Source organism: Parastagonospora nodorum (genome assembly GCF_000146915.1).
Source record: "Parastagonospora nodorum SN15 chromosome Unknown scaffold_7, whole genome shotgun sequence".
Taxonomy (NCBI): domain Eukaryota; kingdom Fungi; phylum Ascomycota; class Dothideomycetes; order Pleosporales; family Phaeosphaeriaceae; genus Parastagonospora; species Parastagonospora nodorum.
This window is the reverse complement of record NW_001884555.1, coordinates 392,494-407,224: the sequence shown is the minus strand read 5'-3', so window position 1 is coordinate 407,224 and position 14,731 is coordinate 392,494. Positions and strand designations below refer to the sequence as shown.

The window sequence follows — 14,731 nt, the reverse complement described above, 5'->3', positions numbered from 1 at the left end:
GAATTTGCTCTCTCCAACTACAAACCCACAGTCTCTCGATCGCGTACTTCAAAGCGACGTCGACATGGCGGACGATAGCTGTCATCCAGTGGAGCTACCTGACTCAAACGAGGTACCAGAAAAGGCGCTGTCTCTTGGGTAGGTGGCACTAAGTGTGGTGTGAACGACTTCGCTGACAAAATCATTTAGCGACGCGCTCAGCGAGAGTATAGTCACAGTCGAGATCGGACCGGACCAAAAAAAGTACTACGTACACAAGGCCCTACTTATTCACCACTCGGAATACTTCAAGAGAGCATTACGGGGTGCTTGGAAAGAGGCGCACAAAGACCTGGTCACTATTGAGGATGTCGAACCAGTCGTCTGTAAGAACTAGAAATTCTTCCAGTGATATTGTGTACCAAACGCTGATCTCTGTCAAGTCAACATCTTTCTACATTGGCTGTATACACAGCAGATTCCCAATTCTCTGGACTATGAAGAGTGGGATCAAGTCATGGGCACTAAAGGAACATCTGATCTCGAAGATGCAATGACCAGAGTACAGGCGTACTCGTTTGGCGATCGCTTCCTCGTGCCAAATTTCCGGAGAACCATGAACGAGGCTTTTGTGGACATGATGGTGGCAGATGTTTTACCAGATCCCTCCAAAGTGGATGATCTGGTAGTATGGGCTTTCGAAAACGTACCCTCCGATCGGCCGCTACTGCAGTTACTTGTTAACCAGTTCTGCGACGACTGGAACAATTTCCCCGTCAGTGCAACCGAGATAGAAGCCCTGAAGACACTTCCTGGCAGCTTCCTTGCACGAGTGGTAACGAGATACAATCAGCTCAAGAATTATCCAAACAACGATATCCAGTGCTGCTATCTTGAGCATACCGATTATGAGCTCGAGTCCTGTACAAAGACGCACATGGTTTTCGACCCGATGATCGAATACGGTTCTTTCAACTAAGCTTGCGTTGGCGAAAGAGTTCAGGGGCGGCAAATTGCAGAGACTGCTGTATGGTGAGCTGAGAGTCGCTCGTCAGCGGCAGACCGGAGAACGGTAGGAAATCCTTGGTACGTGGAGTGCAGGTGGACCTAGAAATCTTCCTTATATTAGGTCGCCAATCGTATATTCAACCGGAAGTACTCATGTGAAGACGACTTCATCAAAGCAGTTCTTGTGTAAGTTAGCTACACGAAATATGTGCGGATGACATAAGTAGCAATCTCTCATATAATGCAGAATTTCCTAGTCGTTTTCTGTCTTTGAGTCAGAAGGTCGTGAAAGGCGAACAACGATATTCGGGACAAGCATTTTTAGTGGGAGGTTGCGCCATAAAGCATATGGCCTTCACGAACATCCTCCGCGTTTCAGGCAACGTGAGAGCACTGCTGGCTATCATGTTGAATGTTTGCGGTGTCGCGTACGACGCAGCTAATTCATGGTCGCTCCTGATGATGTTACTCATGAAAGAACCCATGATGAGACTGTTGACATGCTTCTCTGGTGTGTAGAGAATGTTCTACCGCCAAATCTACAATAGATTGCGTTCTTTAAAAGACGATTGTGGAGTTCTTTCCGGAGTGCTGGAGTCATGGCGAAAGTCGTTGCTGTGCAAGACTTTCAACCCATGGCTTGCGGCAAGATACATGTGCAACTTGATCCATTGGGCAGTGTTTTTGGCTCAGTTACATGTGCTTGACATGCACATAAATGACCTAAATACCGGGACAATCGACCAGCTCACACGCCAGTGACAGAAGTCTCCTTCAACCTTGTTTCTCATATAATCGGGTAAAGACTTCAAGTGTTTTGACTTAAAGCCTCTCTGGCGCCCAAGACTATGGCGGAAGCTCAGGCCCAGACGCAAACAAAACACACTACATTTTAAATTCTCAAGTCCGTCATTTCTCTTTGTAGCATCGAACCATCCAACTCAACAGGGGAACCAGGTACTACGTGAACAGCCCGCGAATCCAATTCATTTGGCACCGCGTCGACATGTTTTGAGTCTAGTTCGTTTGGTACAGCTTCGGCATGGACTTCGTTCCTCCACTTGCCACCAAAGAACCATTTGCGATCTCTATCTTTGTGACCTTGGCCTTCCATTTCAGGCATGAGTTCAACCCTTGCTCTATCATGTTTCCGTCGCTGTTGCATGAAAAAGAACACGATCACAATGACAATGGCGGCGACCCCAATCGCTACTCCTACACCTATACCAGCCTTTGCGCCCGTGCCGAGGTCGTCAGATACCTGGGAGCTTGGGGATTTGGTATTTGATGGAAGCGCGATCCCAATCTTCCGTGCTAATGAAGTGGCGTATTCGTCCGGAAAGCTCTGTAAATCATAGTCCTGCCAGCCAACAACCACAGGATCCGCGAAAGCCATTCCCGCAGTTACTGACACGATGCTTGATATTGGAGAAAGTGGAGTACGATTTGGGGTTGCGGGTGGCGTGTACATATACACTGGTGTAGGAGTGCCACTATCGAGAAGAGGTGTTGGAGTGATAAGTGCCCATGCACTAATGGGTGTTACGATGGAACTGATACAGGCGTTCGGAAACTCTGGTCCTATCGTCATACCACTGTATCAGGATCTTAGCGGACGAAACGGAAATGAATGATGAATGATGTGAACAGTCGTACCTGCGGCAGCAGCTCGCTTGCCAAAAAGTGCTGTTTGCGCCAGCCCCTCCCGAAACTACAGCTGTCACTTCTGCAATGGTAAAATCTCCAGGACATACCCCAGGGCTATAGACCGGCGTCGAGTACCGTTGGCAAGATCTGTAAAGGGGATCGGAAACAACATTCCTCGAGGGATCCATACTGAAAACTGTTGCGTCTCCATCGCCGCAAGTATGGCCGATCATCCACCTATCTTTACACTCGGATGAATAATCGTAGATCGTGGTGAGGTCTGGAACGCCAAGTGAGATATAAATAGTTGTCGATGTTACGAATATGGTTGGGTGCCACCACTCAGCCTCTGTCGGAGCAACAAACGGAGTATATGTATCGTTCACAGATACTACACTTACAGTGCAACCCAAAGTAGTGGTCGCTTCCTGAGCTGGAGGACCTACGATCGGCATTATTGCGACAACAGAATGTGCTGATATTGATGCGCAAAAGTTCGACAAGGCTGGGGTGAAAATGATACAAGTACGACTTGCAAGGTCGAGGGCCCAAGTCACTTAAATCGAACAAACAAATAAATCTGACTGTGCCTATCTCCACATCGATATATAGAAGCAGCGTGGCTAAACGCATGACTCTCACGAACCAATCACCATACAAACCTTGGAACGTAAGCACGATTCTCAATCAAGCTGTAGCCCATGCACACATGATGATAAGAGCTACCGGTGAGACCTACAAATGCTTGGTCTCACCCCATACATCTGCGCGCTTCGATGCTGGGGTCCTTTAATCCTGGTCTTTCCGTGTCTTTTCAAACTAAATACATACATTGTACAGGCATGCAATCTGCAGCAGTCTCACTCTATCATCAGGAGTCGAATTGAAAGAGGCATGGTGCCGTAGTACCAAAGTCCATCAATATATGCACACTGTCTGCCTTGGTAAAGATCAGCGAACAATGGGGGCGCCCTTCGTCATAGACATCAGGCTGTGATGAAGCTGACCGGAAAATCGACAAGAGATTGAAGGATGTACGTTACTTGGACTGAAAAGGTGCATAAGGCTGGATGATAATTTTGACTGTTTCTGCATTAACATTGGTTGACTAGAGAGACATGCAGTGAGCGAGTGCATGAATTCGCTAACCATCCAACATAAATACTTTTTCCCAACCACGAACACAAGCACACTACTTGATCGTAACGTGGAACTGCCATCGCTTCAGCCCCTCTTCATGGCAATCGGCCAGCACCGCACGCCATCTCGTTTCGTCAGTGACATCGACCCACTGGCGGCCAGCGTCTTCGTCCGGCCAATAGCACGAGAGCGTCGAGTCCAGCCGATTAACATTTGCCTGACGCTCTACTTCGTCCCAGAAGCTGTCGAAGGATAAGTGTTCGACTGTGGAGTCCGCAGTCTTGGACGCGTTGACGATGTCGCTTGCTCGGAAGTGGGCGCCATTTTCGGACCCATCAATTTTGACGTTGATGGTGGCTGAAGTGAAGGTGGTAGACACGGTTGCTTTCTCCTTCCTTTGTGTGGAGCTCGTAGAGATTGGCAGAGTTTGTCGTTTGGGAGTCTTGGATCGGTGATCGTGCAAGCCGCCGATGGTGGGAAGGGGAGCAAGATCCACAGCATTACCGCGACCTCCTTTGTTAGGCTTGGTCTTTGTGCCAGAGATGCTGTCCTTCTTTTGGCTCTCCACTGCCTTGGATGCTTGCCTTTCTTTCTGATCTTCCGGCTGACCACTGACAGAGACGGGTCCTAATGAGGGACGAATGCTGGGTCGACTTTTGCTTGTCTTGCCATCGTCTGGCTTCGGAGTGTGCTTCGCTTGTGGTTTCGGCATCTGGTTGTTCTCTTTGTCACCCTTCGGGTCTGCCATCGGACTCATGAGCAAGTTCTCCTCAGGGGTATTCAGGAGTTCAACACCGGTCGCTTGCCTCCTTGGTCCACTCTTAGTTCTGTTGTGGTTATATGATCTTGATAGGGCCTTTTCTCGTAGAACATACATAACTTCTTCCTTTTTGAGCTCGCCGGAGGGTTTCATCGGTGTCAAAACTTTCTCAAAGATCGTCTCGAGCAGCCCCACGGTTTGAATCTGGCGTTCAAAGCTTGTTGGGTCAATTTTAGGCTGATGTTTCGAATACAACTTGGGATCGAGAAGATCGTGTTGGGTCAATGTGGTTTTGATGCTCTTATTGAGTAGTTTGTTGTTGTCTGCTGAAATTCCAAGCTTCACCGCGTACCGTTCGTCGGTGGATCTGTCGCCTAGACCTGCTGGTTGCTTGAACTTCTTGTCGAGTGACTTCTGAGTCGTCATGGTAGGCAGAAGTCTTGTCAACCTTTTCCTGGTTCTAACTAGATGAGGTGGGATATTACCGAAAATACATAGCCCACAGAAGGCCTGTTTGCGCAAAGTGATCATTTGCGACTTGCCTTTGCAAGCTGAAATGTTCACACACAAAGAAGATGAACAAGCAGTTTGTATCTTTGCCTAAGTAGCCCATGGAAGCACGTGTAGATTCACGCGGAGACAATAGCAATCAGGCCAAGTCAGTCGAGCGCTTGATGGATCCCACTAGAATTTTGACAGATACGGACAGATCATCGTCAGCCCGCACATTCAGACCCTATTCTCCTATGCCACAGGATTCTTCGCCTTCCACTCCCTCGCCGCCTCCTCATACGTGCAAAACTCCACCTCCCCACCCCACCCCTGCAACCACTTCACGAACCTCTCAATCATGCCAATCACATGCGCCATACCGCTCGTGTCCGGATGCAGCACCAGGGGAAAGACCATGCTGTCCTTCTCCCCCATTTCTTCCACTTCGCTCCTAATCCACTCAAACTTATCCTTCCACATATTCTCAATAACACGCACATCAACATATCCCTGGGAGTTCGGAGTGTGCGGCCAGAACTGCAGCGGCGTCATGTCTTCTGCGTACCAGTTTGCTGGGATCTCGATAAGTGTCTTTGAAGTTGGGGCGGAGGGCTTGGGAAGGGGTTTCATCCAGTCTTTTGCGGAGGCTGAGGCTTCGTATGCTGGCGCTTTGATTGGAGGTAGGTTTGGCAGGTGGTATGGCTTGCTATCGTGATGGGAAAGCGAGGTGTCATACAGGAAGCTGTACTTCTCCAGCAACTCCACTGTCGACTCGCGGAGTTGATATAGCGGCGCTCGGTACCCGACCGGTCGGCGTCCAACAAGCTCTTGATACAGCGCAATGCAATGCTCAAGCACATCGCGTTCTTGTGTTGGTGTAAGTTGCGGCGCACCTTCATGGCAGTAGCCATGCAGACCGATTTCTGCTCCGCTGTCCAGGATGCTTTGGAATTGGTCCGGAAAGCTTTCTGCGGAGTGCATGGGCACGAACCAAGTTACTTTATTTTGTACTCCAAGCTTCTTGAACAGCTTCAGGAGTCGAGGAACGCCGACTTGTCCGGCAAAGAAACCGCTGCTGTAATCGGCGAGGTTATTGTCTGGGTGCTGACCTGTGCCTAGCCAGCCACTGACTGCATCAAAATCGACAGACAGGAGGATTTTGATCTTGCGCGTATTTTGTGGTGTGACTGAAGCCGATGTAGGCTGTCCTGATGTTGTCGGTTGACTAACGCTCGATATCTGAACACCTTGTGTGCTCGTGCCGAAGACCTCAACTGTACTTTGTGCTGTTTTTGGTGTTGGCCGTGATGCCGTCTGTTGAGACTTCTGAATCTCGTCTTCGGACCATACGATCCGACCCTCCATGCCTCCATCCACTGAGATGCATTGGCCGGAGATATGGCCAGCTGCTCGATGTGAAGCCAAGAATGCTGCTGCCCGAGCAACGTCGGTGGGCTGCGCAATCTTCCTCAGAGGGACGCTATTGATTATCAGCTCCTATGCAAGGACATATTACATGGAGATAAAACACACGTAGCTTGAGCTTCCCTCCACATCTCCTTCGGATCATCCAAGCGCCCCTCGATGAGCTTCGTGTCTACCCAGCCCGGCGCAACAGCATTAATCCTCGCTTTTCCGTTCAGTCTCACAATCTCATTCTTCACTGTTCTGACTAGACCATATTGCAAGCCTGCCTTCCCGGAGGCATATTCGACATGCCCTGCTTGCCCAAATACGCCACACTCTGAGCCTGTGACTATCACACTCACATTCGCCAGCTCCTTTCCAGTATCGATCTGTGCCACCTCAACACTCTTCAGAAAGTGTTTGATGGTGAGGTATGTACCGCGAACGTTGGTGGCATAAGTACGGTCCCAGAGCTCCGTGGGCATTTCCCAGATGGGATAGTTGTTAGATTCATCGGTTATGCCTGCATTGGCACAAAGAATGTTCACAGGTGCTTGGTGGTGTTTCACCGCTTGTGCAAATGACTCTGCTATCGCGTCTTCATCGCTGATGCTTCCCTGTAGGCAATTGAGATCTGGATTGCCATTGCCGGCGAGTGCATTTGGCCGGAGGTCATGCGCCGTGACCTTGCATCCTTGTGCTAGTACATTGTCAACCATGATCTCTTATCGTCAAAGTCAATACCCAAGTCCAACGTCAGTACGTACTTCTGCAGGACAAAAGTATTCGCCGCAGAATCTTCAGGTTCTTAATTCACACCTACCCAAAAACTCATCCACAATCGCACCCCCAATCCCCCCCGCCGCACCCGTCACAAAAACATGCAAACCCTCGAGTTCAAGAAACGACATTGTAAGGCTGAAGTCCACGTGTAGTGCACGGCGTTCCATTTCGAAAACCACGATCCCGAGCCGCAGGCGGGCTCAATACGTAATCCCACATGCGCACCCAAGAACACGATAAGATCTTCCCTACGATACCAAATCAGCCACGACTTCCCAGACGCTTAAGTTAACTAAACAAAAACCCACTTTGAAAAAAAATTCACGTCTCCAATCTGCTCGTGAATCGCATAATTAATCCCAAACAATTCCACTTCCCCCCCCGAAAACCCCCCCAAACTTGCCTCGCAACAATGACACGCTAGAACCCCCCATCGAATATTCCATCCGTCCACGCGCCGCCGGCCCGCCGGTTTACACATCCTCCCCTGCGCGCGCACTCGCAAACTTCCCCTAACGGCAGGTGTCGAAAGCAGCGGCAAGAAGGGCTCAGGCGCAGGGGCGCGCAACGCCAATGAGCTCGCGCTCACGATGCCGCATGCGGCGCGCGGCGGCGCAGATTAGTTGGGCGGCTTAGTTGGACGGCGGGGACGGGGCGAGGAGATGCGTGAGGAGGGGAGAGGGTCTGTGCGGTGGGTACGCGAGCGAGAGTTTGGGGATGGAGTTGGAAGTTGTGCAGTGTGGTGATTGGATTCTGATGTAAATTGTGCTTTTGGGGTGAGGTGATTTTCTTTTTGGTGATGCTTGTTGCTGTGAGGCTGATTTCGTCTATGGATGGTCTATGTCTATGAATGTGCCTGATACCTATGTGCGCTCCGAAATTAAACATAGCCCGAGGAACATGTACAAGCTAAGAAATGGCTGAGCTGCTGTGTATATCCCAAAGCTCTCATAACCCAGGAAATAGAAAGATCGTGTTCACCGTGGCATACCCACACTCGCATCCCAAACTGGCCAATATCCCTCTCCCACCGCATCCCCAATCTGCCAAATCAAACTCGGATTCTCCCTCAGACTAGTTGCATAACCTCTCTTCAACTCCATAAGCTTCTCGCCCAAAACATTAAGCTCGCTGACAACTAGTCTCAACTCGGCGCCTTCAATTGTCGCTGGCGATAGTTCGCCTCTCAGATCAGCGAGTGGACCAACAAGGCGCGTAAGCGTTGGTGGTAGACTATATCGAAACGATGCTTCGACCCAAGCAGTTACTGAGAGACGGGAAGATAGAAAGGCGGATAGGGTGGGGATGTACGGTAAAGCTTCGAAGGGTCCGGGGCAGGGTATGACGTATGGGTGAGTATTGGTTGGGGCCAGGGCTCGACTGAGATGGATCGGCCAGCACAAGCTTGCGTAGCGGAGAAAAGGGAGGTTCGTGTCGAATGGCACGGTGCGTATACTTGCTGTGCTGGCGTTGGTGTGTTCGGATTGCATGGCTGGTTGGGGAAGGGCATGTTCGCTATCGGAGGACGAGATGGACTTGTACCCGCTATCGCCAGATTTGGTGGTCCGATAGCTGGCGGCTGAGTTGGTGGGCATCATGGGTTGGATGTATGGTGATAGGCCGCCCAATGGTCGCTGTGGTATGTCGTGGGCCAGGTAGGATAGACAGCGAGCTGCAAGATGCGCATGCACGCTGCTTTCGTCGCATAAGCTAGACTCGGAGCCTTTCGAAGCGGGAGCTTGGAGATATTCGCGTACTGAGGGATGAACGAAGGACACTCCGCCATCAGAGACTTCAATTAGTCCACAGGTGATTCGTGGAAGAATTTCCAGAAGCTCGGTAGGGAATGTGTCGTGATACTCTGAGATGTCGATCGAGACTGACAGGGCCATCCGCAGTGCTGATGTACAAAGTCGATGGACAGGAAACGTAAGCCACCGTATGACATCGGCTACCAGGAGCTTCTCATGCGCTGGTTGGTTCCTGAGAGTCTCGAAAATGCTGCTGTAGAGTGCTTCCAAGCCTTCCAACAGATGGGCGTCCAAGAGAATCGACTGTCGTTCATCCGGTGACAAAGCGGGAGACTGGACGTAATTTAGCAGCAGAGTAGCCCAGAGGAACGTCCCATTTGACTGTCGCGCAACATGCGGTAGAATTTCTCTGTCCATATCAATGCCGAAGTAGCCTTGGTCTGCCATTTGGGCAAGTTGCTGAGACATGTAAAGCTCTTTTGACTTTGCAGTATGTTGAGAATTGAGGGGTACAATATGCGGTGCATCAGATGCCCACTTTTGATATTCAAGAGGGATTCCGATCGCCGGCCTGCTGAAGATGATAACTCGTACATCAGTTTTTTGGCACAGCTGAGCTAGCGATGATAGAAATCCTCTCTCATCGATGCATCTCTCGAGCCCATCAACAATAACGAACGTTGGGTGCTGTCGCAGCAGGACAAGAAGAAGGTCAAGAATGTCTTTTGCGGTCGCAGTCTGCTGGAATGAGGTTTTCCGCAACAAAAGACACACAGCATCGAGCGTTGCGTGGCTATGACGGTGGTTGTACAGTAGTTGGAGTGTTATTTCACGGAAGATTTGGCCAGGATGCACTGAGCTTGGGTGCGTGACTTTGACATGGAAACAAGCTGTAGATGGTGGCGCGTTACTGCTTTCGAGGTCTTCAGCTTCTGCGCCTAGATCATCAACGACCGCATCGGCGACGACGGTCTTGCCAAAACCCGCTTCAGCTGATACCAGTTAGCAATTCAGTAAATCAACGTCACAGCAATGTTTGCAAGAAAGTCACTTACCCTGCACAAACAGCACTCGATCATGCCAGTTGTCTTGTAATGCATTTGTGTTGTTTGCAAGGCTTTTGATGTACCTGTTCTTCCACTTGCGATACTTTTCCAGATCCAGAAACCAATTGCATGAACCCCGGTGCTCTGTCCGCCTTGCAGACGGGTCTGTACGTTGATTTTGTACACCATTTGAGATCCAGTCACAGACAAGCTCTACTCGTCTCAATCGCTTCGCCATTCTACGTTCCAGAAGCTCTCCAGTCGCATGTACATCTCCATCCTGGCGATGAATAGAACGCAAGTACTTCTGTCGACGATGTTCAACTACTGCGAAATCCTGGATATGGCTTTCTGTTTCCCTTTCCAGCCATCGCCTATGGTGGGTCAATTTTACCTCAAGCTGTGCGAAACGTGAGTCTAATGGTCGCCATTGCGTGGACGTTGTGAAGATGTTCGTCAGATGACGCGATCCGGAACCTGGTTGAGGTCAGCATCACAGCCCACGTTTCATATGGTGTGCGCTCGTGGGGTGTTGCGTGGCCATATCCCAGCAGCCCAGTATTGGCAAGGACCACTATGTGTAACGTAACCCGACGGCTCCGGCGCTGCCAAAATATTCCCAAGATCCTTTGAGAGCAAGACTTACTTTCTACACTTCGGAAGAAGATGCGATAAATGTCTAAGCACAGCTTGACTAGATCCGAGAATGCATAAGACATGAGCATAGCCAGGCGCTCGTCCTCAGCGTCGATCTGGGCACCGTGCAATCGCTGCTTACAGATCGTGTAGATCTGTTGGTAGGGAGGTAATATGCTCGCCATGGCCTCGAACATGTCTGCAACTTTCTCATAAAAAAGTACATTGCTGTTGATCACCTGGGATGCGATTAGTCCTGTGGTGCAGTCTATGTCGTACCGCGTGTGCGCACCTGGTAGAGCAGATGAACAAGTCCCCAGAAACAACCGGGCCATTCTGGTCTGACTTTTGTGCATATGCCGAGGACGTCGAAGTACGGTGCAAACGTTTGCACGAAGAGAGCCAGCTTTCGCGAGGGTGCGGCGATTCTCCTGTCCCTCGTACTGTCACGGACGATGCTGTTGCGCAGCTCGTCTAGAAGTGACGAGGCGTCAACATGTCGGAAGACGTGTAGATGTTCATCCAAAATGTTGTGTTGGATGGCCACAATGGACTCATCGAAGAGAGGATAGTCAGAGCTAAGCAATGATTAGTCCAACACCTAAAGCTTGGAATTTTTACTAACCCTGCCTCGCTCATTTCTATGTCGACGGCTTGCCTTTGTGACGACATCTATTGGATGAGATCGAACCTAGACGCACTCCCCTCCTTGACGTTGGATGCATTGGCACAGTGTCTGTGAAACGAGCGTGTGAGTTCGTGGACTGAAGCTGAGAAGGCAGGAACATGAGAGCGACAGGGGCATCGAATAAAAAGTAACAAAGTAACGGGTCCGTTGGGAACGTGTCGAATGAAGAGCGTGCGAATACAGCCATGCTCCGATGTACTGAGCCACGGGTGAGCGACTCGCGCCGTGGGGCCGACCCTTTGCGGGAAGATAGGCGGGAGAGATCCTGCAGAAGCAAGTCCGCATGTAAAGATGGTTACGAGAAAGCTTGGCAACCCCCCGCGAAACGTGGGTTAATGACAGGTCCATGCGACGGCGGGCGCTCCGAGAGTCCCAAAACAGCCGGCCGACGGGTCATTGCCTGTCATAACATCGTAAAAGAAACGCATCATTGACGGAAACGTGCTTGAGGCTGAAAATGGTGCGCTTTGTGTCAAGGAACAAACTTCTTGGGTATCTTCACTTCAACGGCTCTAGCCAACTGCTCGGCTAACCAACAACTATAATACAACGAAGGTTAGGATCAAGTTACAGGAGAATGCATCCCAGGATAGCTAATCCTTTACGATGGCGGCATACCTAGCCGCAATGCCAGCAACGCGCGGACGTCCGCGACATACTGAAGGCCTTCGAGAAGTGGAATGAGATGCAGCAGCTCATAATCTGTAGGGTCGCTAATCCAGCCTTCGATGGGAATGGCATTGTCTAGTCTCGCACATCAGCTCAGGTCACTACAACGCCAATCGACGCCTTTGATGTGTCTCACCTGGATGGAAAATGTAGCTCAAGGGGCTGTTATCTAGTATCATGACTTTGCTCAGATCAGGCTCGACTTGAGCGAGGTCTTTGATGTAAGCCCCGTTGCGGAACGTGCAGTGTTGCCGATAGTACCTCCCCACGAAGTACTTGCGCTCGACCTCAAGCCAGTCGATAACAGGGTCGGCATACTCTTGTACGGAAGCAGTGAAGATTACAAGATTGTACCATTTACTAACCTGCCGAATCTGTTAGCAAGGAACAACAATACAACTCGGGCAACATACCTTCTTCAGGAAATCATCGCAATATGGGCGCTTGTGAACATAATACAGAATTGGCACCTGCGGTCCAATAATTTGTCCTCCAGCACCGACCGACGCCTGGAGCTTGACCTCCACCATGCGGCCCGTCTGGAACCGTCCACCCTTGGACATGCTATGGATCAATGTCTCATCGAGATCAATGATCAACGTCTTCTGGTGCGGGCCTACAGCAGACGTACCTTGGCCAGAATAAGACGGCTGACGCCGCGGCACCAAGGGTCGCGGGGGCTGAGGTGCGCGTGGGAATTTGGTCATTTGTTTCGAGGCTGCAGTCACCGGGCCAGTGGGAGACTTCAGAGCCGCCGCAGCCTCCTCAGGCGAGACGTGACCAGAATTGCTTTTGGTGACCTGTGCCTTCTTTGCTGCTTTCCGCTGTCTCAGCGCATCCTCGTTGTGCAGCTTGATTCGTATGGATCGCTTTGCAGGGGCAATTTCGTCTCCTCCCGATGACGCATTTGACTGGGACCGCGTGTGGCGCGCTGGGCTATCGTACTGTCCGTCGCGCGTGGGCGGCCGTTCGCTCTCCGAGTCGGATGTCATTGCCGTCGATGTAGATGCAATAGACAGGGAGCGTCTTGATGTCTTCCTTATCTCGGCTGTTGTTCCGGATATTGAGCCCCTGCTCTTCCGCTTCTCGTTTCCAATGCTGCCAGGCGATTTGGACGTCCGCGAAGCATGGTTGACGACTTTCTTCCTTCGCGATCGCGTCAAAGTCCGCGACATGTGGTATACAGGCGCCAAAAGCGAAAAGCGTCCGTCGTCTTCATAGTAAAAAGCATGCGACCAGGTACTGCCCGGTATACACAAAAGGGGTCAGCAACACTCCCACTGCGCTCATGACGCCCGCCGATACGCGCTTTGGAAAGAGCCATCTCCTGCGCGGGTTTGCCTCTTCGTATGGGGCGGCGGGGGGCTGCTCAAGCAGTGGCGTCTTCTCGTTGTACTCGGATGTGGGCGCTTCAATGGCAGAGGAGCCAGAGCGATCCCTCCTGACCGCGCCCATGTCGCACTGATCGTCCTGACCTGTTATGCTGGCGCTCGCATCATTCGAAGAGCGTTTATCACTGGGCCGAGGCTGGGGCTGGACGAGGTTGCTTTCCGAGCCGGCGCGCGATCGAGCTGGACTTGGCGGGGGAGTTCTCAAAGTTCACAAAGTTCATCTGGCCGCGGCCATGCACTGGATGGGTCGGTCTACGGTGGCGAGCAGAGATGGGAGAGGGCGAATTGTGGGGTAGCTGTTGCAGCTTGCAGGTGCTTGCTGCCTATGTGCTATGTTTTGGTAGCGCGCTGCGTGGCTTTCCCGGATGCAGCTGAGCCGATGTGCACCGTCGCGCAATATGCGAGTCTTTACAAACAGAGACTACAACGCTGTATGGACGAAGCAGGAGAGGGCGCAGTGGAGACACACAGCCAGAGTGGACAGGGAATGCAATGGGCATCTTCACACTGGCTGCAAGCATGATGACGCCCGAACTGCGCTAGCCACACTAGCTCCCAATCGGAATTCCCGCGCCCAAACCAGTCACGAAGACTCACAGTTCGAGTTCCATAATTGTGTACCACCGCCGAACGCAATTCACTCCAGGCAAACACGCTTCGACCTGGATTACCCCACTCGAGTCGCACGGCTCGTTTAGAGCCAAAACAAAACTTTCTTCCAGGACGACTACATCTTGCGACTGCCCCTCTACCCCACAATCAGCACGCTCAAAGCTCCCTGCAAAGCCAGAAATTGATCGCAAGCCCACAACATGGCCCAGGGCGCGACGATACAGGCGCCTGGCCTGTCTACGTTCCTCAAATCACTCAAGACGACGCCAGTGGACCCTTCAGTCGAACATTTAATTTCGTAAGATTCCACGAGCCACTCGAGGAATGAACGTCCCGGCTGACCCTAGTCAGACTGCTCAAGCGACGACAAATACGAAACTCGCGGCCATGCGCCGTAGCAACTACGGCCCTCCTCTTGCGTGTGGTGGGCGAGTTCAAGGGAAGAGATGCCGCAAAACTGTTGGAGCGCATACGACAGGTCGGCAGACGGCTGACCTCGGCGCAACCACGCGAAGTCGTAGTAGGGAACATTGTACGACGCGTCCTAGGACTGGTTCGCGAGGTCGTAGACGAGCAAGCAGACGGACAGACACCCACCGGTAGCGAGCCCAGCCACACTCCAGCCCATCACCAGCACGATTCCTTGCAGCGACCGTTGTTTACATCGAGCATGTCTACGTTCAGTCCACTAAAACATGCCGTAGTGGAACCAATGCACATGA

At 51.4% G+C, this 14,731-nt stretch overlaps 6 protein-coding genes across 6 annotated transcripts; 1 reads left to right on the top strand and 5 right to left on the bottom strand.

The window, feature by feature from the left end:
- Positions 1-64: 64 nt before the first annotated feature.
- SNOG_04956 (hypothetical protein) lies at positions 65-958 on the top strand (the record flags this gene model as incomplete). Its single annotated transcript, XM_001795316.1, has 3 exons — positions 65-138; positions 190-365; positions 423-958. The coding sequence occupies 3 exons, from the start codon at positions 65-67 to the stop codon at positions 956-958; spliced, it is 786 nt and encodes a 261-aa protein (XP_001795368.1).
- Positions 959-1,879: 921 nt separating this feature from the next.
- On the bottom strand, positions 1,880-3,089 carry SNOG_04955 (hypothetical protein; the record flags this gene model as incomplete). Its single annotated transcript, XM_001795315.1, has 3 exons — positions 1,880-2,582; positions 2,742-2,830; positions 3,036-3,089. The coding sequence occupies 3 exons, from the start codon at positions 3,087-3,089 to the stop codon at positions 1,880-1,882; spliced, it is 846 nt and encodes a 281-aa protein (XP_001795367.1).
- Positions 3,090-3,826: 737 nt separating this feature from the next.
- Positions 3,827-4,960, bottom strand: SNOG_04954 (hypothetical protein; the record flags this gene model as incomplete). Its single annotated transcript, XM_001795314.1, has 2 exons — positions 3,827-4,601; positions 4,650-4,960. 2 exons carry the CDS (start codon positions 4,958-4,960, stop codon positions 3,827-3,829), a joined length of 1,086 nt encoding a protein of 361 aa, XP_001795366.1.
- Positions 4,961-5,278: 318 nt separating this feature from the next.
- Positions 5,279-7,152, bottom strand: SNOG_04953 (hypothetical protein; the record flags this gene model as incomplete). The annotated part of the gene is made up of 2 exons (XM_001795313.1): positions 5,279-6,506; positions 6,560-7,152. 2 exons carry the CDS (start codon positions 7,150-7,152, stop codon positions 5,279-5,281), a joined length of 1,821 nt encoding a protein of 606 aa, XP_001795365.1.
- Positions 7,153-7,801: 649 nt separating this feature from the next.
- SNOG_04952 (hypothetical protein) lies at positions 7,802-11,321 on the bottom strand (the record flags this gene model as incomplete). The annotated part of the gene is made up of 6 exons (XM_001795312.1): positions 7,802-8,043; positions 8,208-9,959; positions 10,023-10,490; positions 10,660-10,888; positions 10,942-11,227; positions 11,275-11,321. The coding sequence occupies 6 exons, from the start codon at positions 11,319-11,321 to the stop codon at positions 7,802-7,804; spliced, it is 3,024 nt and encodes a 1,007-aa protein (XP_001795364.1).
- Positions 11,322-11,805: 484 nt separating this feature from the next.
- On the bottom strand, positions 11,806-13,918 carry SNOG_04951 (hypothetical protein; the record flags this gene model as incomplete). The annotated part of the gene is made up of 6 exons (XM_001795311.1): positions 11,806-12,081; positions 12,143-12,371; positions 12,420-12,917; positions 12,952-13,179; positions 13,288-13,577; positions 13,867-13,918. 6 exons carry the CDS (start codon positions 13,916-13,918, stop codon positions 11,939-11,941), a joined length of 1,440 nt encoding a protein of 479 aa, XP_001795363.1. The 3' UTR covers positions 11,806-11,938.
- Between the last annotated feature and the right edge of the window lie 813 nt (positions 13,919-14,731).